General features: G+C 35.0%; 1 protein-coding gene across 6 annotated transcripts in view; it reads left to right on the plus strand.

Annotated features, from left to right (window-relative positions):
• The window catches only part of FER (FER tyrosine kinase), a 154,223-nt gene that overhangs the window by 80,417 nt on the left and 49,676 nt on the right, over positions 1 to 24,130 (plus strand). For 5 of the 6 annotated variants that reach the window (XM_038125679.1, XM_038125683.1, XM_038125682.1 and 2 more), the window contains exons 12-14: positions 3,461 to 3,664; positions 7,182 to 7,304; positions 21,866 to 21,922. In XM_038125679.1, coding sequence (XP_037981607.1) covers positions 3,461 to 3,664; positions 7,182 to 7,304; positions 21,866 to 21,922 — 384 coding nt within the window. Of the gene's footprint in view, positions 1 to 3,460; positions 3,681 to 7,181; positions 7,306 to 21,865; positions 21,923 to 24,130 lie in introns of those variants that run through there. The other variant, XM_038125684.1, reaches the window with a different exon arrangement.

Here is a 24,130-nt window from a genome sequence, read left to right on the forward strand (position 1 = left end):
GTAAGAGAAAAAATACCTTGAGAAAATGTTTTGTTAGCTCAAAGGTAGAAAATAAGAGATTACTGAACATTTACATTCAGAATATATACAAAAATACAATATTGAGCATGCTATTAGTGTAATAAAATATCATCCCCATTATTATTTTTATTTAATTGTTAGTGCAAGTGCAGTAATAATATACAATTTTTTGGAATTAGATGTAACACACTGCTGTTTGCTCAGTTTTTTTCTTGAAATAAGGGAAGCAGATGAGGACTGCTTCTTTTTACTATTGGAGAAGAGCATATGTTTTAAAGGATAAGCAGGGAGAGAGAAAGGAGCTCAATATAAGGAAAGAGGACAGTACTAGATCCATGAGGAGCATGGTGAAACACATGAGGCCATCTCCTTGTAGAAGAAAAAGTGTGATTAAATATATAAGAAAACACACCCCCACAGCCCCCCCAAATAATCCATGAGTGATATATGGTAATAAATGGAGATCTTAAAGGGCAATGGAAATCTTAAAGATAGGCAAAAAAAAAAAAAGTTGGGGAGAGGGAGAGTTGAAATTTGCAGTGAGTTCCTTTCTTTCTGCACAGTTTGGTTAATTATTGTTACCTTCCAGCAAAATTAACAACAAAAATCCTAGAAGCAATATTTCTTCCTTTGGGCTATTGAATCATTGAGTGCTTCTGTAAGCGTACATACACATGAGCAAGAGAACCACCCCCCAAATGAGATTGTAAAACATTATGGCCTAGAATATAAACTTGTCATGTTAACTTGCTGGCTGATACTTAAGTAGAGTTTAAAGAAAAGAGGTGGGAATTTCATTCTGTGCTGGTAGTTGTTTTTTTCCTCCTCTGTTTTCCTCAAAGACTAATCTAATACTGGTAAACTGAATTGAAATCAACATTGAAGTAGATATATATCCTGCATTGGTACTCTTATTTCTGGGCTTTCAGCCATGTTTTATTCTATAGCCAGTTAGGGTTGATATTATATCACAGAGAAAATATGTTGGAATCAGAAGACTTGTTCATAAAAATAATGTGATTTTAATAACATTCAAGACAAGAATAATTGCTGCTTACTTCATCAGAAAAACCACCTTGATATGATAAAAAGTAAAGGTAAGGTAAGGTAAAGTGAAGGACAGTCGACAGAGAAAACTCCATGGAATTTCCACTGTTTCTTTCTGAAGTAATAAATAATACTTCAATCAAATTTCAAAGAGAGGGAAAATTTATGATAGAGTTATAGACAACACCATTGTTACCTATGTCTAAAATGCTCTATTTTCCTTCCGTAAACTCTTTCTCTGTCATAAAGGCTCTTAAGATGCTTTGTTTTGGAATTTCATCCTGATTGTCTGAGTGGTGCCTCAGCCTGAACCCGGTTTGTACATAAGCAGATGTTACAATCTGGTGGCTTCATTTTTAAGCTATAAAATAAATTGCATGTCAGGTTGTTTTTTTTTTAAACTTTCTTTCATGAAGGCCGTGAAGCAGATTGGTAACCCTGTACTGTCCTTTTATCCTTAGGAGCATTCCCTCTCAAATAGGAATCTGCTCCTCTTAAAGAGTTTGCTGCTGTGAACCTAGACCTAACAGAGGTCTAGGTTTTCTTTCAAGTCAAGCTCAGAATCTTTGAATCAATAAATAAATAAATGAATGAAATATTTACTTGAAATAAATGTTTAAGTAAATAACATTGTCTAACATTTTGAAAGCTTTTTTCTTTATTTTAGAAATTTGTGAAAGAAAATGTCATAATGTCATTTAACAGTAGTGAGCAGTTTTCACTTGGGATGTTTTTTAGCTGTTGATGAAATTGAAAGATATGACCACCTTTTGGCCAAGCAATATGTCTGCTTTTTAGCAGCTCATTATGCTGATAAACACATAACCTTGGAATACAGCTTTTGCCTCTAAAAATTCTGTGCAATTTGTGTTCAAGCTGCAGTTATAATTTGTGTTCAAGCTGCAGTTATTTCTTACATAGTGCTTCCTATCTCTGACTCTGACTCTGTAACAGAGCACACTCTTTCTAGTGATCAGCCTGTTGGTTATAGTGCTTGTTTCAAATCTCAGGTCAGAAATTCTCCTTGATGAGAATTTCATCCATGATGATTCTCTGTCTTTTGATACCTGAGAACACAAGGGTCTGTCAGGTTCTTAAATATGTTCTCTGGTTTTTCACCAAGATCCTGACTAAGGATCCTGGCAAAAGGCTAAACTGGTACTTTGAGGTATAACTTAGACAACGAGAAGCCAACAAAGATATTTTTAACAGCTAAAAATGTATGCAAGTACTAAAGAATTGCAGATATTTGGAAACAAGAATTCCTGTGTATATTCCCATGTTTGGGTCTGCTCATTTCTACTCTCAGAGTCTGAGACTATTCCTAATGTTTTTTTTGGACTAGGTGAGGAATTCTAATCTAAGTATCTTCTGAGAAGAACCTTAAATGTACAGATGGCCTCAACCTGGGCTGTTATTAGGGCAGAGCAATAGCAGAGGTTAATTCAGAATGGTATTGCTTTGCTTCCATCTGTTTGATTGTCCTTCACTGAGAACACAGATCTCTATGCTGTTACCTGGGTGCAATTCAGGAGGCTGGGAAACATTCTCATACCTGTTCTACTCACAGTGAGCGCTGTGTTACATTGTTCAGAGCTTTACCACTCTGGCTGTGAGAATTTCTATGAGTTTTGGCATTACTTTTGAATTACATACAGCTTAAATTAGGGCTTGCCTTCCTGCCCATAACAAATAAGTCTGAAGTGGTCAGTGACAAAATATAAAGTTTTATTCAGTGTTTTGTTAAATAATGTAGGCATGTTAAAATTAATGTGTGAAATCATAGATTAAAACTCATTAGCTTCCACTTATAGCTAGTAGCTTCCATTTGCAGCCAATTCCATTTAGGGACACTACACACAGGTGTGTATTCTGCACTACAGGGTACGTGCTAGGAAAAAAGGCTCATAATTGTTAATTGACTTGGGATGCAATTGATAAATTCTGCAAAAACGGTTTGTCCAATTCAAGTGCTTTGTATGAGTCAATTATTATGGTTTTGTGTCTCAGAAGTTTCTGTCTGGATAGAGAAATTATTAACTTTCAGTTGTTAATAGCAACTGTTAATGTCAGAATGTGTGAGAAAGAGTTGGTCAGTATGGCTTAAGAAAAATAACAAGCCAGATAAAAAATACTGCATGGTTTATAGATGATTCCTTAAACTTCTGCTTTTGATATATTGATTTTTCAGGTAAACAAAAAAGAAAGTGATCAACATGCTTTTGTGCGAGTGTAAGAGCTGTAAGAGCCTTGATCTTGTTGGTTAATTGAAATACATAATTTAAATACATAAAACAGAAATTATTGTTGTTTGTGATACTTTTCATGTACAAGTAAATTCTAAAGTACAAGTACTATTATAGTAACAGTTTTCTTCAATATTTTTCCCAAGTTCTTTGATGTAATCTCAACCACTGAGAAACCATTGGCTGAGCAAGACTGGTATCATGGTGCAATTCCACGAATAGAAGCCCAGGAACTGTTAAAACAGCAAGGAGACTTCTTGGTGCGAGAGAGCCACGGGAAACCTGGTGAATATGTCCTTTCTGTGTTTTCAGATGGACAACGGAGACACTTTATCATACAATATGCTGATGTACGTCTCTGATACGGTACTGAATATTCAATTTAGGATCTACATGGTTTACTATAGCAAATGGATTTAGCCTTTATGTGCAAATATGAAAGCTGTTAGAAATATTTCCATCAGTGCTGTAATCAGGGGTAAAGGTCATTCTGTGAAACAAAGGAAAATATGAAGTATCAGCTTATTCAGTATCTCTTGTCTTATACTGAAAAGCCAAGATATTTCTGTAAATGTTTTGAAATCTGGAAATTGTTAGTCTTTATTTATGAATTTACATTTGGTTATTGATTACTTGGTTACCCATTTTCATAGTTGGTGCAAATTAAGCTACTTCTAGTTCAGACTGTAAAGATCCCACTGCATCTTCCTGAAAAATTGAAACAGCCATGCAGAAGAAAATAATCTGTGTTGGTTTTTATACACATGGGAATTGAAGTCCCTGTTGCACTTGGGATGCCTATTTTCTTTTTAGTCCTGTGGTTATTGTTTTGTTCAGTACAACACAAACTCTTTTGGATGTTGCACAGTGTGTATGCTTCTAAGGAACAGAATTGACCCCCTTGTTGCTCTGAGGAAAAAAATTGATGACTTAATGAACAATGTATTATTACCTACCTTTATACAGTGAGGGTTTTTCATTTTTCTTAATGCATTGCTTGGTTTTTTTAATGTATGTAATTTTCTTTTTATCTTGCAGAATTTTAAACTTATTCAAAATGTGACAGTTCCCATAACATTGCTAGAAATTTTTCTTGAAGTATGAAATTGCAGCAAATCATTCTCAGTTTTGATTCAGTAGTGCTGTCTCTTCATTCTCTTGTAATAAACTTTCCCACATACAGAAAAATTCTCAAGTTTGATTGCATAATGATATTACACTGAGGGAATTTCATTATCTGAATCCCCAGATGATGCAGCATGCCTGGGGTAACTCAGTATTATGTACCTGGTTTATTTTCTTTTGAGAAGCGGTAATATTTTTCTGAGATTCACAGAGGTTGCAGTGCTTCTCTAGGATTAATGATTATAGACTCTTGTCACACAGGAGAGTGTTCATTAGTTCTCACCTAGAATTTTCCTTGTAGAAGTGAACACAGTCAGTGTTTATTTTAAGGTCGTTGGTTGCACGACCTTAAAGTATTGTGATAGGTCAGACTTCTAAATAAGAAAATAAAAGCAGTAAAATTACCTATACCTAGAATCTTAAAAGGTGCTTGGTGCACCCTGATCTGACCCAGCAGAAATAAAAGCACATTATTTACGTGGTCTAACTGAAATAATTTTGTGCAGATCATTGTATGTACAAGTAGATCTTGAAAAAGATAGGTTAGCCTTTCAAGTCCAAGTTCCAACTATTACTTCGGGGCCTGCCTGTAAGCTGACTCTTCTTTTGTGTGTGTGTGGGCGAGGGTTTCCACCAAAGCAAAACAAAACAAAAGAAGCTATCTTTCTCTCCATAGTTTTGCACTTAACAGTTACATTTGAAATGAAGATTGATACTGTTGAATGGCCTGGGCAGTCCCAGCATTGTCAGGTCAAGATACTTACCTGCTTGTACATTTAGTAATAGAGCATTATGTTAATCTTCCCTTGGGATTAATTTGTAGTAGATTTTATTGTCAATCATGGAAGCTAATACTTTCTTTTTTCCTTAAAGATGTTCAGTCCACTGTATGCATTCCTATTGGGTGAATTTTCTGAGAATGAGGAAAAATCTTATTAAGCTCTAGAAAATAGGTGTTGGGAGTGTTAGCGTCATGTAGTGAGGGATTTATTAATGTACATATTTGTAGGCAAGTTTAAGGAGAGTTTAGTACAAAGGATTCCTTTGTTTATTTACATTGCTATGAACAATGTGGAATCGGGTTTCTGACAGGTCAAACCACACTCTTGGATCATTGACAGGTTTCCATATTTTTTTCTGAATCGAGTACTGAAGATTAGAGTAGGACATCTGTTTTAACAGCAATCCTTCAGTTGTTTTAAGTGTTCTCTCTATGATTTTAACATTATTTTAAAAGCTAGTCTTGATACAATTATGTGTGTGACAAATTAATTCATCATACAGCTTTAAGCATCAAAATTCATTGCTGTCATTCAAGGCTACCATTGCTTTCACTTTTGTTTATTTGAAGCTGTGCCATTTAAACATTTTTGTTTGTTAGTGATCTTAGTAAGGGTCAGGATTGGGTGTAAATACACAGAATGAAAGGACACTGGTCGCTCTAAAGGTTTTACATAAATGGCAGCAGATGGGCAGTGGCTGGATCTGGAAGGAGGAGATAATAGGCAGTAGTGGTGGTTGTGCTGAGGAGACTGTTAGGACACCAGATTTTTTGGATCATGAGCACAGAAGTATGAAGGAGCTTATTTTAAAGGGATGGGAACTAGTGTTAGTGGTCAATCATAGCTGAGTCACTATTTAACAAAAAACAAAACGTTCAGACTCTGAAAACATTTTTATGATAGAGATCTGTGAATGTTAAAAACAGATGACAAGACCCTGCTGTCTTTACCAACAGCAATGACATATTTCAGGAAGTTAATGCTTTAACCCTTAAGGAAAAAATGAACTTAGGATGCACTGTGCAAGGAATTCAACCCTTCGAGCTAGAAAGAAGGCATGCCAGTGGTAGAGGTGTTCATTGCCCATTTGTGTAAATGAACTTGAATCACCACCTGTGCTCTGAGTTTTTAAAATTGCAGTACTTGTTCATTGTTGCATTGTCAGGCCGGCTTATGGCAGCTACTGCCTTGTGGGGAAAACTCTCTGTCTGTAGATGCTGAGACTTATGAAAGCAGGAGACTTTATCGTGTTTCACAATCAGCTGCAGCGTCCTGCCCAACTTCTCTTCGAAGCCTGTGTAACACCTGCTTTTGTCTCTAACTCTAGAGTCTCTTTGTCTCTTTGTCTCTAGTTTAGACATTCCTGATAAATACTCTTTTTAAAGACCAATCATGCATTCTATACTCTATGCCAGGGACTTACTAATTTTAGGAGACAATAAATAAAGGAAGGTGAGATTAGGATAGTATTGCGTATCTCCTGTTTGTTTTATTGCTTGATTTAAAGCAATAAAAATAAAGCAAAAAAATACAATAAAATTTGGTTTTATTGTATTTTATCATATAGTTTTTTATTTTGCTTGCTCTAATTTTTAGAAATAAATAAGAAGTTGGTGTTGTTTTTTCTGGTTTACAATATTTTTATTTCACTCTGTAATAGTTTTGATTTTAACTGGCCTATCTATTTAAATGAAGAGTTTAGATAGTTATTTTATCATATGACCTTAAATGACTGATGCAGTAATTGTGCATTTATTAATTTATCATTTTCATAACTACCATTCCAGTTAAGTTAGTATAAATGCTATTCAGTAGGTCAGAAGAGGAATCTGAAATAACTATAAAAGTGTACTTTTTTTCTGTGCTGTTACTAATGAAGAAAGTTTGGTCAAGCACTTTCACAGTTTCTTGTTCAAACTATTGCTTATAGAGAAATGTTTTTCCTTTTGCCTCCATACAGAATCAATATCGTTTTGAGGGAACTGGGTTTCCAACTATTCCTCAGCTCATAGAGCATCATTACACGACAAAGCAAGTTATTACAAAGAAGTCCGGTGTTGTTCTGCTTAATCCTGTTGTTAAGGTAATGCATGCATTCCAGAAGCTTTATTTAATAGACAATAACTTTGGTGGGTTTCTGTTACTATTTAAATAAGCTTATGTGGAACTTCTCAGAAGATTTTTCATTTTTATTAATTTTGTGACTCTGTTCCTTATCTCTATTAAACTTCTTACCTCTGTGCAATACATTCACTTAAAACAACTCTCCATTCTGATTCTTACCATGAATTTTTGCTATATTGAAAGAATGGCATTCAACTTCTTACCAAGTATCCTCATACTTTTATTTTTGGTCTCACATTTGAATTTCCCTACTAAGTAATTCAAAGTAGTAGTTCATTGCCGTTCTTTTTATAAAGTGAAAAGCTTATTTTATACAATGGAGAAGGTCTCATGAAATTTGGAAGACTTATGGTAACTGCATTTTTCCCTATTTTATATTGCAAAAATAAGTTAGACACAAGAAAAGGTACTGATATTCCAGCCTCAGTAAAAATTTGAAACAAAAATTCTCTTTTTAATCAGGAAGCTATTGCAGAAAGTCTTTCAGGATGGAAATAAAAAGGGCTAAGTATTAAACTGTATTAGTGTTTTAAAAGTCTCCTTGACTTCTACCAGCAGTTTTACAGTTGGTATCTATCTAGTTGGTATTTCATTCATAAGCCAACTCCACTTCTATCTTAACTATGGATAAGCCTTTTATTCTTGATGTATTTATTTTTTTAAGATTGGTTTCAAGCCTGTGTTCAACAAAAGTTTAGGAAGTATGACAGTTTATATTTCACCATTAGTTACCTACTCCAGGATCCTAGTTCTTTCCTGCTAATAATCCTAAGAAAGCAAAGCATGTTCTTTTTCTCAAAATTGCACTTAACCATTCCATATAGTTTAAAAATTTTAAGAATGAGACATTGGAAATACATGTTTTATGTTAATATCTTGCTGATTACCAAACTGATGCTTCATTGAACATAAGTTATTGCTTACATGCATTGTAGATCACACAAGAAAGCATAGGACATTAATTTTGATGTGTAATTTTTATATAAATGGTTTAAGCTACAAATAAGGGGTAGTCAAGCTCTAAAAGAATTTTTTTTAAAGTCTGTTTGCAAATTTCTCTCTTTAATACAGTATTTGTTTTAAATGTGTAATGCTTCTTCTGTTTTCTGACTGTACATAATGTGAGAGCAGCCCTGTTTTAGCAAATGTAAAATGATAGTATAGAATATTATCACACAATCTTAGTTATTGTCTGATAAACTGGATCACCTAATCTGTAAAACCACATTCATTCTTCATTCTGTGTTGCTTACTTTGAAGATAAGGAGTTTCTTATTCCTTCCTTTTTTGTTTCATCTTGTATTTTCCCTTCATGGAGTTAGGTTTTAATTTAACCATAGGCTTGTGTAACTATAGCCAAATAATTTTTTTAGTCCCTGTCTTATAGAAGAAACATATTCCCAAATGGCATTCCTGGTCATTTCATCATTACTGCTCTGGTGGCAGCAGTGAATTCCCCCCCAGGCAGCAGCTCCGACTGTTCTCCAAAGCCGAGAGAGCAAGAGGGATCTCGCAGCTGCCCCAGCTCGCTTTATTTCCAGCTCAGTTCTTGGGGTATCTCTGCCTCTCCGAGAGAAACCCTCAGATAAGAGAGTAGCCAACCGCACCTTTCCCGGGATAACTTCTTTTTTCTGTTAAATACCTGGTCGTTATTGTCTCTTAGCAACAAAATGGGAAATAATTCTCTAAGAGAAAGAAAAGGGAAGGGAAAAACCCTAACTTCCAACAGGTCTTTTATTTTACCTCTATTCAGGGGGAAGTGAGTCCACTCCTCCCTAGGTTTATTGACTTGAGTTAGTATCAACTAAACTCAGTATTAACTAAAAATTAGTGGAAATAACAGTATTTCCTCCAGGATTGTCCTAGTTGGTAGTTGATCTGAGCTGCAGTGCACAGCTACTTCAGTTACTCAGGTTTCCCAAAAATTATGCAAGTAATTGGCATCTATCCATGAAGTCCACAGGCTGCATCTGTTATTTCATATGACTTACCTTGTCCTGGTGTTCATCAGTCTTAATATTCAAGAGTACTTCCTTTGGGGTTGGTAAACGTTTCTACTTCCATTCTGATACGTTACATGAAGTAATAGAAAGGGTGACTGTAAGTGCTAAGAAAAGTATTGGGTGACAGGAAACTGATTGTATAGGTTTTTTTAAAATATACATATTGCAATTGCATGTAGGCTTTCATGAATTTATGCAGTAAGATGTCAGTTTCTATAGCTACTAATACTTGGTGTAAACTAAAACCAATGTATAGTATAGTGCTTCCTGACCAGCAGTTTGAGCCAAATAAGGCAGTGTTGAAAAGGGTGTTAGTAGCTACATGATTTGAATTTCTTAAGAGCAGCTGTTCTCAAAAATATTTAAATTGTTTTGGTTGGAGCTATAATTTTATGGTGGTTTTAGTTCTCCCATCTGATAAAAACTATTTGCTGTATTGTGAAAGAAGTACTTCAGAGTGAAGCTAAAGAGTGTTGTGAACTTTCCTTTCTAATTTGCATGGAACTCTGGCTTTCATATGGGACAGTAGAGACATTTTAAGTCGTTTTCAGAAGTAGCAAATGCACTCTGACGCCTAGTGTTGGGGGTAATTTATGCCTCATGTGCTATTACCAAGATGTCTTTAATCATTTCCTTTAAGTTAATTTGGCATCTGCAAAGACTGTTTTTGCTTTGTTCACATTATAGCTGCAGAGCAGTCATTGTCATTTCATGTAATCTTTAATCTTCTTATGCAAATTGCTGTCCCTGTAATAACCTATTTAGAAATTGAAAGTTAAATATGACAAACTTCACAGGAAAAAAAAAGTTATCCTTTTTAGTTTGCTTTTGCTTTCCTTCCTTCCCACAGTCATTCATCCTCCTTTACTATATTAGTAAAATTAGTGTTCACCTTCTCTGATGTTGCCCTTGAAAGGAACAGGCTTAATTGTGTCACAAAAGGCCTGCCTGTCCCATGTCCCATTTCATGTAGACTGAATTGCCTGCTTGGAATTTTAATGATTCTGTAATAATAGAATTTAAATTAGAAAAACTGATGGCATTAAAAAGATATTTGCTAGTAACTTCTTTAATGGAAAAGTGTCTCATATTTATTTATAATCTTCTAGGAAAAAATGTACATTATGTTCTTCAGGTTGTTATTGATGGATGGATTGTTGCACAAAGCCACTGAGTAACTCAAAGCACACCCAGAGACTTTACTATATAAAAATGCTGTTTTAACCATACTGGATGTATTTTAAACTTCCAACATCTTTGACCTCCTGTTTTGAAGGTTTTTAGATTTCTTGAAATATAATTTCTTTTTATATTTTTACAGATTACAAAACATGTATTAAGGTGTGAGTGTGCTTCAGTTTGACTACTAGAAAAGGGAATCATGAAAAAAAAAAGAAATACCGTTTTTATTTAAGTGTACCTGTATTGAAGTTTTCACTTGGATCGTAAATGCACCTTTGAAGCAAATCTGCCCAGGATGCATACCTGCTTATGGGACAGAGTTCATTTTTCAGAACCAGGAAAGATTTAGCCTGAAATGATGCTTTTCTCCCAAATACATGTTTCAGATTCTGAGCACCAATTGATATGCTCTGGAGTTCTGCTACTATTTCACTAGTGCTGAAATAGTCATAGTATATGAATGCTCCGTAGTTAATTCAGATTCTGAGCTTAAGGAAAAATAATAATTGCTGCTTTATCAGATTAATTAAGCCATGTGTTTGTTACTAGTAACTTCAATTTTAAAATTCTGGATCCATTTTTTGTGTGACAAAGAAGCCTGTGATATGATCTGATACGTTTTATGTACATAGGAAGATGATGGCTAATAAATGAGGGGGTGAAAGAAAAGTGCTGAAAGAAAAAAACCCAGGCATTTCTTATTAGTGTTTCTAGTGCTAATAAATAAGTTCGCAGGTGACGTGAGAATTCTCTGGAGATCTGATGCTGTCTTGCAAAGTATGAATGTATTGATGAGTTAGTTAGACACGGAAAGAAATTCTGAAGAGCTATAAATTTAAGTTAGATTTTCTTCATGAAAATCCATTAGTAAAAATCTGAAATGACGCTAATTTTTTTCTTGATGGGTTTTCTGGGGTGGGGGGTGGGGGGATGGTGTTTATTTTATTTTAGCAAAGCAAGCTGAGGTTCACTGTTGCAGACAACACATGTGCTTAGAGTACAGGTAGTGTGTGCCCCTCAGGCCAGCAAAGCAGAGGAGGAGGAATTGAAGGAGGCTGCTGAACAGTCTCAGTTTCAGGGAAGCGTTCTTACGCCTGCTGGGAGATACTGAATAGAAACAAGAAGACTTACAAAGGCCAAGTTTATCACAAAGTAATGCCGCCACACAATTATAGATGCTCGTTTCATGGCTGGAGACAATTAAGGTGCTGCAGAGGGAAGCAGTGGCAGTAATAGTGCTCCCTGTGGGGAAGATCATCTTGAGTCTCTTTGACCTGAGGACAACTCTTGAGGAGCAGGAATCCCCAAAGGGCAGAAGCACCTGTAGCAGGGAGTGATGCAGTTATTACAGCTCTACCTTGGCTAGATATGTCACTCCAAAGAGGATTCTTGTGGCACCCTGGATTACCTGTGTGATACCCACCAATTTGGCCAGGCATTCTAGGAATGCCAGGAAGCACCTGGTGGTAATGATCTTTGGGTGTTGGTTTTTGGCCTAAAACTGTAATTCTCATGGGTGGGGTAAAAATACATGCATTTTTAAATGTCAAAATATATCTTCAGTTTTCTTTAAGGAAATTGATCACCATTAAAGTGAGTGTTTATAATATTCAAAAGACATACTTGTAGGAAATGAATGTATTTATTGAACATGCACAAAATGAATCAATAGCCTGCAGCTATTGACATTTGAGAGCAGAGTTTCATATCTTAGTATTAGAGGTGCATTTCAGTTACATTCTCATTCCTTTAGAATTTGGAGAAGTGTCACAAGATTTGCTTTTAACATTTTTTAGCAGAGATTATTGCAATATTTCTGTCAGGTAACAAAAGGAATGCATCATCCTTAATAGGGGCCTGTACTTGTCAAGGCATGTCATCCTGTAGAGAAAAGGGAAAAAAGAGCGTAATTTACTCTTTGTGCTAACAAAGTACTGAACCAAATTTATGTATAGTTTCAGATATATTGACTAGTTTAATAATTGAAAGGATTTATTTTCTAAAAAAATCTCATTAAAATACCTTATAATAATGGAGGCAGATAAGGCTACCTGAACAAAGAGTAACAAGGATTGGTTTATATTCAGTGGTCAAAGTTTTTTATAGTTTTTTTAAGAGGCCATGGCAATAAACATCTGCACTGTTGAATGTTTCTGGTTCAGTCTTGTTTTTCTGGTATTTCTTTACATGATCAGGTTTAGATTAAAATTGAAAGATAACCCTCCTAAAGGGTGTAAGCATTATGCTCAAACCTAGGGAAAAAAGTATTTTATCAAGTATATGAATTTCATTTTAACAAACACAATGTAATTTTTGACCAATCTCATAAAGAAAAATATCTGTCCTTGAAACTTTAAATGAAACATCGGCAACATGTGCATGTGCATTCCTACTTTCTGTACAACTTTCATATAAAAAAATTACAGAATGCCATATTGCTGTGTGGAGTGCAAATTGAATAAAATGAGTTTTCTCAAACACAACTGAAACTCTAGGAAGTAGAAAAAATAAGTAAAATTTATAAAGCAAGAGATGGAAGCAAGCCATTCATTCTTATAAAAAGTAAAAAGGTATGTTGTTAGGAAGGGGTAAAAATTATTAAATTAAATATTTAAGACAAATTTTTTTCATAACTGACAGCTAAAAGAATAAACTACTTCAATTAAAGCATCCTTCATCAAAGATTATTTAGATTTGCTAGATTTTGTTACTGATCATTTGTACATACATGTGAAAATCAAAGGATTGATTGTGTTCTGTAATATTCTGGGTGTAAATTGTGCCTTACGAAGCATTTGTAAAAACTGGGGCTTTTATAAGAAGCTTTATAACCAGATGTTAATACAGTGCAATAAAAAATTATATTAGAATTGTGTATGATTGCTGCAGCTTTTTTGCTGAACTAACATACTTAGGGTTTTTTTTATGGATTCTGACTTCTTCCCCATATTTGGAATTCAGACGTTCCCTAATAATTATTTTCTATAAAATTGTCAGTTGTAAACTTCTTGTAGTCCTCTAATTATATTCCTCTTCTTTTTTTCTCTAGTGCAGTCAGGATGACTTTAATGCAAATAATGCAAATAATGCTTTGAGTTTTCAGTATTTTCATAGCATGCGGCTGACAAGCACATGACCTTCCTTGAACATGGGCTCTCATGGGTCAGAAAACACAGTGTAGATTAAGAACAGGAATGAGTGTCTGTGCTCTTAAGTTCCTTTGTAGAGTCACATTTGTGAAGTAGCTTGTGGTTGCTTAGGTATTTTGGCCTCCACCAATTTAAGTGGAACAAAATGTTAAAAAGGATTGAAATGACATTTTAGCTGTGGAGGAATAAAGGATACACACAAAAGGAGCTACAGGGTAAGAAGGGTACGTTTTTCTTAAATCAGGTTTGTGCATCTGATGTATGTAATAGTGTTTGAATTCTCAAGATCTGTTTATTTAAATGTTGATTAAGGAGGAATTCAGAGGTGAGAATAGGTAAGGCTTCAGGATTCTTTATTTGCAAGGTAAATACAGTACTTAGCCTGCTATTGAGGGTAGTGCATGGATTTCATGCTCAGTTCATTATGAAGTAAATGCTATTACCAATTCTATCCTTTCTGTCGCTGGGATTTCTTCCTAATAGAGTTGCCAGTGATTTACATAGTTTATTACTAAAATCAAGATCACCCCCAGAGGAGGTGCAAAGTCTAATTGGAGGCCAGTAACTACTGCTGTACCCCTGCGGTCAGTACTTCGTCCAATCCTTTCTCCATCCACTTCTTCATTAACAAGCAGTTTTACTAATGAGACCAGTCTTGGAGGAGGGGCTGATACACCAGAGTCAAGTTTCCATCCAGAGGGACCTGGATAGGCTGGAGAAAGGGTTTGACAGGAGCCTCATGCAGATCAACAAGGGGGGAAGGCAAAGTTCTGCAACTGCGGGAGCACAAGTGCAGGCACCACGACATCCCTTCACTCCAAACATCTTCCCCCTTCCTTCTTTTTGAGCAGCTTGATATGCTAAGAGTGATGCTGTATGGTATGGGATATCCCTTTGGTCTGTTTGGTGTCAGTTGTCTTAACTTTGTCACCTCGCAGCTACTTGTACAGCTGCTAGAAGAGGTGGTAAATTCTTCAAAACATTCATGTTCACTGTTTACATTTCATGTTTAATTTTAGAGAGGGATGTGCACACATGTATACCATAAACATGTAATCATGTTTCTCAAGAGAGTAAGTTAACTTGTAAAACCAAAATATAACCCCATACTAGCTACTGCGAACAAAATTACCACGGCCAGACCAGCACAGTAACAAAGCGTAGATTGCTACAGACCAGACAGGAAAATTTTGTCACTAATACAGGAGAAAAAAGATTGCTGAAGACAGCATTTAGAAGATTACTAAAGTAATAATAGAATCTCCTAATATCTACCATAGCCATTTGGTGTGTGTGCTGCTTCCCTTTGTGTTTCTTTAATTGATCGGCTTTTTTTCTACTGCTAAGAGATTTTCCAGAGCTTTTCCTGTCTGAATAATGAGTTAGTGGTATGTGAGAAATTACCAGTATCTTGTTAAAGAACTGTATGCACGTGATGTAAAAAATCCAGTGCAACATGCTCTTTTTAAACTCTTGGCATCTATGTGATGTTTTATGACTTCTGATTCAAAGCCAACATCTTGCTTGGAATGCAGGCCAAGCTCACTGGTACACTGAAATCTCATAAGTTAAGGCTGCAGTTTCCATTCTATGTGGCTTTGCCTTTTTCCTGCGCTCTCAGTCACAAATTAGCTAATACAGCAGATTATTTGAAATTTGGACAGGTTATTTCTGTTCCAGCTCAGTGGTTTTAACATGCTGTCTGAAGATTATGAAAGACAGTGCAAAATGAGCAGGTGTGGCTAGAAGAACATAGGGTGAAGGATCTTGAGGTTTTGCTTTGAAGACAATAGTAATTTGGTGGAAGCTCTAATGTGGAACTGTAGCACTCTGAACGGCATTGCATGCTGACCACTGAAACTTTGACATTATTTTGAGGGATGAATTAAGCGTTTCTCTTCCTGGGGTAAAGACATCTTCTAACTGGAAACAACTGGATATTTTTGAAGTTAAGTCAGGATAGAACTAAGTATGTGGCTAAATGTCTTATATAGTTCAAGGAGACTGTCTTGGACATTATTACAAACACCTGTAGTTCCCCCAGCCCCATCTGACATACCTTTTCATGTGTGCGTGGAAGTGAAATGTGTTTGCACATATGTGAAAATACTTTAGCCCATTTTAATAAATTGAGTGTTTGGGGAGGGTGTTGTGCATGCATAATGTGACTTTGCTTTTCCATTCCTCTCGGTTTAAATTGCATGGAATGTTTAAAGGAAAACCACGTTACCCCATGGTTTTGTTTGCCTTTGAGTGTTTTGTTGGGCATACCTGATCCAGAGCTGATAATTTTTTGTTGGAATATATTGGGTTAACAGATGATTCAGAGTACTTTGTTTTGGTAGCTGAATTTACTGTATTCAGTCGAGAGGAATAGTGTGTGTTTTAATGTGCTTGAAATATAATAGTTTTGACATAAACTTGACTTTTCCTGTGCTTAAGGATTTCACATTCTATGTCTTTTTCTTTTCTCGGTTGTTTTTTAAACTTCTTTATTTTTCTTTATTTCCTGTTTTTTTCCTGAAATATCCTCAGCATCATTTTAGTCCTTTCATGCATAAGAAAACATAAGCTAAGGGAAGTACTGCAAAAGGAAACCCAGAGGAAAATGGGTATTGTATATTGAATTGTACAGTCACTTTGTCTACTGACCTTCAAGAAAGAATGGTCAAAAAACAGCTGTGCAGGTAATCTGAGGTCACTTCTGCAGTTTATAAATTGCACAGTAGCTTTTCCAAATCGTACTTCTCTCCTCCTGTTATATGATAATTTAGAATTTGGTTTAGCAGGAGGGTTGAAATTCACAGAGTTTTTATGTAACAGAAGTCAGATAAAATAGTACTTTTTTCCCAAGGAGCTAAACCTGTCTGTGCTATTACTCTCTTTTACAGCTCACATTGAGTTTCATCAGTGTGGCTTAATACAGTGCTGTTAATAATGCAAAGCAGCTTCCATAACAATTTTTACAGCTCATAAATCTTTATTCTGAAACGGTTTTAAAGAAGTTGCCAGTGAGGTTTTTCAAAACCCCTTCTGTAAAACCCACTTTTTCTTATGAAAAATCTTTCCCATCAACTACCTTTATTTCTGTACTTAATCTGAAGGACTTGAAACACATATTTTATGATTCATGAAATTGATATGAATATTAGATCTACTAGCACAGGTGGTATCAAAAATAGTACTTCTCTAAAAAGACAGTTTCTCTTTCCTACATTGATAAACCCTATCCACATGTACCCAGCTGTTACTTTTTTTTTTTTGTCTGGTTCATCAAGTTCTGATAAGTGAGATTTGAATACCCATCTGATGAAAATTGTCTGTGATTCTGATTTTCTTAGCCATAAAAAGAATTTTACTCCAATTATCCTTAGTATTGGAAATGAAAGATTAACTTTCCATTTTTGTTGATGTGGAAAAATAGCTCTTAGCTGCAGTGATTCACACTACTGATATTTCCTATTTAACTTGGAAGAAGGAGAGCAAATAATACTTTCCAAAGTATTTTTGATGCATTTTTTCTGCTTAAAACATGAAGAAATGGGCATCATGTGTGTTTATGCACTTGACTCCTGAGATGCTGACAATATCCCTCTGTTTCAAGGTTTTTTAGAAGAATGTTAAGAATTCATGTAGTGGGATGAGGGAAAGGTTGGGGGGGGATATTTAGGTTTTTCATAAATGCCACATGCTGTTCTGGGATAGATTCTTAAGATTGGAAAGTCATATATTTTGAGTTCTCTTAAAGCAATAAGTTTTGGTAGATTCCTTCTGGGGCTCCCTAAATCAGCTGAAGTTTCCAGCCTATAGAGTTTTTTATCCTTTTTCACTTTTGCTACACCTACAATTAAGATGAAAAACAGTGACAGTGTTTGCTATAGATACTGCCTTCTGAACTAGGAAGAGTAAATAATGTGACAGGGAACATGAGATGAGTAAATAACAGCGATGATAACATAAAAGTCTTACTTACACTGTGTTGGAACCTGATCAGGATTTCCTCACTCTTCCTCTTTAAAAAATCTTGCTTTGGAGTTTGGGTAATAATCTTGGTGGTGTTTAGTGGTTCTCTGAAACTGAATACAAGCAGAGGTGGCTTTCCCCCCCTCCCTTTTCTCTATCCTTTTAGAAATTGTGAGATTTTTAGAACCAAATATTTAAGCTGAGGCTCATAAATTCATACCTAATTATCAAAACATCTATTTTTAAAAGTTTACTTTCTAATTGCTTTACTGCTGGTTTTTAATTTGAAAAAGTACCATTTCAGAATTCTTAATGATTGAGATTGTTACTGAGAATTTTAGAAAAATAATGCTAAAGGAACTTGAACACTAAGTATTAGATCATGATTATGTTTTCTGTTTTATTGAAAGCTGCTACAACTTACTGCAGATAATTTGTAAGCTTTCTTCCTAGTATAGTAATTTGTGATCTCTTTGATGTAGCTTCTCCTAATGAAGGGAGATGGGCAGGATAAAAACTGCACTTAGGTATTTTGAAGATGTTTAGGGTAATAGTGACAACATTTCAGCTTCATAGCTCAGAAAAAGAAAATGAGATTTCATTTTTTGCAGCAACCATCTGCTGTTCAAACTGTTCTCAGTGCCTTGCATACAACTCCTCTGTATGCTCACTGAAGTAAGGATTGATGAACAATTGAATTTCTGCTAACTGTTCAAGGTTTGAACCTTATCATGGCCTAGAGAACCATGAAACATCCTAACATTATAAAAGGAATGCTGCGTACCCAGGAAAAGAATACTGTATATCCTGAATACTTTATTTTATGAGTAAAAGGAGACATTTCTGATTATTTCTAAGTATTCCTTTTCACAATTGAAAGTTTTATTTCTTTAATTACTAATCTATTTGAGGTTTGGTTTTTGTCAGTTACAATTAACTTTTGAAATAACTCTTCTCTTTGAAAATGCTTATCTTTCTTGAAATCAGACAAGTGTGCTGGGTAGTTGCACGGAGTCTAGAAAGGTAGTCACTAGCAAGCTGCTGCATATAAAAACCTTGTGGGTGATGTGGGTTATCAAGTGCTTGGCTGTTGGGGAAGGGTAACTGTCAAGGCTGACCAAGTTCTTCTCCCCTTTGTGAACTGTCTGGTTGACAACTTGTTTCTCAAGTGTTTGACCAGATGTAGCAACAGATGTAGCAGTACCTCCAAAGGTAAGATAAACTGATAGGATTCCCATCATCTTACTAGTAAATCTGTGCTTGAAGTGTGATGTTCATGTAATTCAGTTTCTCTTCCTGGGGGAAGCTGGAGGACAGAAATAAAGCAGAATGTGGGAAAGCTTGTAGATTTCCCAAATAATTCCATTTGGAAACAAGGTATATAATTAAGATTACAAATGAATATGCTCAAGTGCTAAAATTTGACTGAATTTTTCCGAAGTGCTTTTATATTCAGTGGTCCAAAATTAACAAGAGAAAAATCTGAACAAGCACAAGGTAAAGAGAGATTTATAGTGATGTCACAAGAGGAGGACTGCATCATAAGCATCTTTCTTCTGGGTGAAATTAATGGGCATTAATAGTCTCAGGAGCTCTGTTTGCTGTCATTCACATTACTTTGATTAGGTACAAAAATTTGCTGGATGGATGGATTTGCTCCATTTGATTTAGAAGCAACTAACTCTATTGAAATGAAAATTTCTGTGACTTGGACTGATGTGCATTAAAGTGTCTGTTGATCTATACCTACATTCAAGAATATTTTTGTCCCATTTTGCTGTCACATTTCTTTTGTAACTTTCAATATCTTTTGCACACTTGATTAATCTGTAGCATAATGGCATTTGACAACTGGAAAAATACTTACATTCTATTCACAGTCAGAATTAAGCACTTAGAGAAGATCATGAACTTCATGATCAGATAGAGACATTATTTCATAACCTTTGTTTATGAGTGCTAATATTTATGCATTGATTTTGACATTGATAAGGGTGCCTTATTGATGTCTTTAATTATTGACAGCTACTCAGATTATTAAATGATGTCATAATAAACTCAGAGCAATTCAAGTAGATCTAGTGAGACAACAAACTTGCAGTAGAATGTCTTGTTATTTTTGACCTTATTGTTCATATTTTATTAATCATATATTTGTTAATTAAAGGCAATTACCTGAACCAGTGACAATGTGTTTTGAACACTATTTAAATTAATATCTAACACATTGCAAATTAGAAAATTTAGTTGGTTTTTTTTTTCAGTGTCAGAATTGTACACTGGTATGATGTACATGACTCTCTCTTCTGTTAGATTTTTTCTTACTGTCTGCTGAAGAAACAGCTTTTGTGCAGTTTATAGGAGTTATATCTAATGAAGCTGATCAAGCTTTGAATAATTCTATGATTGTGAAAAATCTGGCAGAACCACAATAAATCAATGAATGAGTTAATGTGGTATAAGAAATTACTGAAGGCTTTAATAAAAAGTACAGGTAATGATTAATGTAAAGATGCAATGGTAATAAATCCTTCAACAGATAAGTTGATTCCAGTTTATGATGTTATTTTCTTTGGTTAGTTCTCTGAAGAATTATCAGATTTTTTTCCTTCATAAACAAGCTTTTGAAATGTCATATTGTCAATTTATTCAAGAAGTTATTCACTGAAGTACAGAATCCTTGTAGTTAAGCAGTAAAAAAATCCATTCAATTTTAATTCTTAAACTTTTTTGCTTTATTACACCTATTTCAATGTTAAAAACTCTTATGTTAATACCTCTAAGTAATAATTTTGTGTGTTTGGTTTTTTTACAGCTTTCTTTGCAAATTGTTTTCTTAAACTTAAATATTATTATTGAAAGAGTGTGCAGTTTGATGGCACTTACTATCTATTTGTAGTATAACAGCTTCTGAATGTGACATTCATTCAGCAAAAAGTATCAACTGAGATGAAGGAAATATGTTTCTTATGATGTTTGATCAGTGAGGCTATAGTTTTAAGCAATAATCTCGTGTATAGGGGGAAAATAAACTATTGTATATTGAGAATTTCCTCCTAAGTCTCACAATTTCCCACCCAGGGAAGAGATATAGTAAAGATTGGTTTCCATCATGCAGCATGGTGGTGTGGTACAGGAATGAATTCTTGGGATAGGACTGAGAGGTGTTGTGTGCTGGAAGTTTGGGTTAATGGAGGCATTCAGAGTCTCTAGAATGCACACTTGTGACATTATACTTGCAAACAAAAGTGCAGAAATCACAATAGCAATGATCCCCTCCCCTTTTTAGATTTGCTGAATTCATGTTTGACAAAAAAGCTCCAGAGAGGGTGACTCCATGACCTCCCTAGGCAGCTTACTCCAATTCCTAACCACTGTGTCAGTGAAGAATTTTTTTCTGATTTCTAATCTGAACCTCCCCTGGCACTATTTAAGGCCATTTCCTCTTGCCTTTCATTTGGGATGTGGCAAATCTCTCTCAGAAGAGACTGACCCCCACCTGGCTTCAACCTCCTTTTCTCCAGACTGAACACCCCCAGCTCCTTCAGCTGCTTCCCATCAGACTAGCTCTCCAGACCCTTCCCCAGTTCCAGTGCCCTTCTCTGGTCATACTCCAGCCCTTCAATGTCCTTCTTGAATGGAAGGGCCCAGAACTGGACACCAGGGCCCAGCACAGCGGATGGTCAATGCCTGGACAAATGTTTTACCTGCCATGTGTTATCTTTTCAAGTAGTTGCCTGTAGTTCCAGAAAAGATTTAAGAGATTCAAATATGTGTCTTGTTGACAAGTCAGAAGATCAGTTCATTTCCATGTGCACTGAGGAGAAAAAAGTGTGAGTTTCTTTGATGTAGTAGTAAGTTACTTCGTATACTAAAATGAAGTTTTCTTAACTAATTTTCACTTGGCAAATTGTTAAAATCAGGGTGCTAAATATAATTCCAGAGCTTGTGTGAAACTTTACATAGTGCTAATCTATCTACATACCATCATGTTGTAGGCTTAATTTCTAATAAAAATTTGCCATACGATATCACTCACTATTTTATTGTATAGCAAGGTTTCTAAACTCTTGAACTATAAATGCTCAGCTTTAAAATTTCTTGATATGCTTTTGATTGAGTGTTCTAAATGTTCTTCAGCTCCATTTCTACTGAAATGTATCTTAAAGAAACTGTCTCTTGTATATTTGCACAGACTGAAAATTCTGCTTTCCTTTTCATAGGATAAGAAGTGGGTTCTCAATCATGAAGATGTCACACTGGGGGAATTACTGGGCAAAGTAAGTAATAACGTGAGCTAAATAACATTTGATAAGTATACTGTAATCATTAAGCTATTTCTGTATACCTTTTCTTTTAAATTGCTCTGGTATGTAATTTTTATGTCATTTTTTATGCTAATACATGAGACAGCCTTATGCTTTAAACAGATGTAAATCACACTTGCTAGTAAACATTATAATGGTTGTGCTGAAAGTATTTAAGTAGCATGTTTTTTTCTCTTCTGGAAGTGTTTTGAGCTAACTAGATTTCTATAAAGCATGATGTGGCTGTTTTACTTTCTGTAGTTGGAGAAAAATGTTGCAAAATAAATAAAAACATGTAGAGAAACAGGTGTATGTTTATGCATTTGTGTCTAAAATTTGGTAGGATGACTAATTACTTATTAAAATAAATGCTAATTGCTTGTGCAGGATTATTTTCACTCATTCTTTCATGGAATTAGGTAATTTCACAATCGTATTAAATCTTGTGTAGTTCATAAACATATAGTTTACAAAATCTGCTTAGGAACTACAAGTCTTTAAAATCAGACAAACTCCTCACTTTTTTGGCACCTTTGCACCTGCAAAGACCAGTTTGGGTGCTAGTCTGGACACAGAGTAGTTTGAAAAGAATTTCCAAAAACTGAGAAAATAAGATTAAATGAGAAAGAGACAAATGAAAGCAGTTAATTACCTTATTACTATGGTAGACACTAAAAAAATTAGTAAGAAATTCAAGAATGGGGAAATAAAATATTGCCATAAATTTCTGTTTCCCAGGATGAAAGCTCTTTGGCAGATTAAGAGGACAAAAAGTATGACTGTATTGAGCTGTGCCTTAATAAAATACAGGTACTGCAGGATCTTCACATTCTTAAAGAGGATAGTATCAAGGGAGAAAAATAAAGATGCTCCAGCCACAAAAAAAAAAAGCTTTGACTTATTAAAAAAGAAATATGAAATAGTTTTGATGTGTAAAGACAGTTAAAGCAATTTGAAAAGTATTTTCAGTAAATTCAATTTACATGTGTATTGCATGTTTTTGGCACAAAGCATTTTTAACATTCAGTAAAGACAACTCAGAATTTTAAACTAATTATAGAAGGATGTTCTTTAAAAAACAGAACAGGCTAAAAACTTTATTGGAACACAGCATGATTCTTATGCATTCACCACTAAAAAAAGATAAGAATGACAGGAACATCAGCATCTGTATGACAAAATGTGAAATAAACTATAGCCATTCACCACAGAAGTGAGAAATCTGAGAGTCTACAAAACTTTGAGTGGCCTGGAAAAGATGAGGAAGAAAGCACAAAATTTTAATGTGTAAAAGATGTGAGCTTTAGAAAAGATGAAGATTTTCCTTCACCTCAGGGGTGAGTGGTCAGTTTATTTATTCAGCATTAATTCCATAATACCCCACAAAATGAAAGTTGCATAATAAGAATGTGCTATACTAAAAATCATGTATCTAATATTACTTCAATATTGTCAACAAAGAAGTAAAGCATTTTCAAGACTTAAATAAAGCTCAGGGTGAGTTCAGATTTCACTGTTAAATACTTCTGACCAGAATGGTAGAGGAGAAGTGGCCTGGGAGCAGCTCACCTGCTTACCTTGGGCGCCTCATGCCATTTCAGATCTGAGAGGTAGTGTGCTAGCCTCTGGAAGTGCTTTAGAAGTGCTGTCAGAGATCCTGAGCCTCGCTTGCCAACTACATCTTCCTTGTCTCAGCATATAGAAAATAATTCTGCAGGCATGTTCAGCCCTGCATTTCTTCCCTTGTTACTGGAAGCACGTTACTTTTTTCCATCTGTGAGTTTCTTTTTTTCCTTTTCTGTCATCTTTCTTTGGCAACACTAAATTCAGCTGCATGATGTAATGAAATCTTCATCACTCAGGAAAGGAAGGAAAACATCTCCAGCAGACTTTTTTGAAGTCGCATGCAGCCCCAGACACCAGGACACAGAAGTATAGTATGTGTAGAAATTAATCAGACACAGTTTCAAAATTGAGTTGTGCATATTCTTTGGGAAATACAAATCTTAACTAGAAGTATGAGATCTATAGTTTTCTGCTTGTTTCCTTCTCTCGAGGGTTTTTTTCATTGATACCAGTGTTTATACCTCACAATTTCCTTCTTCTTTCAATTTGTGTCCTAGTTAATTTTCCATTTGTTTTTATTAAATAAAAATGCATGTGGTGGGTTCTTTTATGGTA

Source organism: Motacilla alba, chromosome Z (genome assembly GCF_015832195.1).
Source record: "Motacilla alba alba isolate MOTALB_02 chromosome Z, Motacilla_alba_V1.0_pri, whole genome shotgun sequence".
In the NCBI taxonomy this organism is placed as follows: Eukaryota; Metazoa; Chordata; class Aves; order Passeriformes; family Motacillidae; genus Motacilla; species Motacilla alba.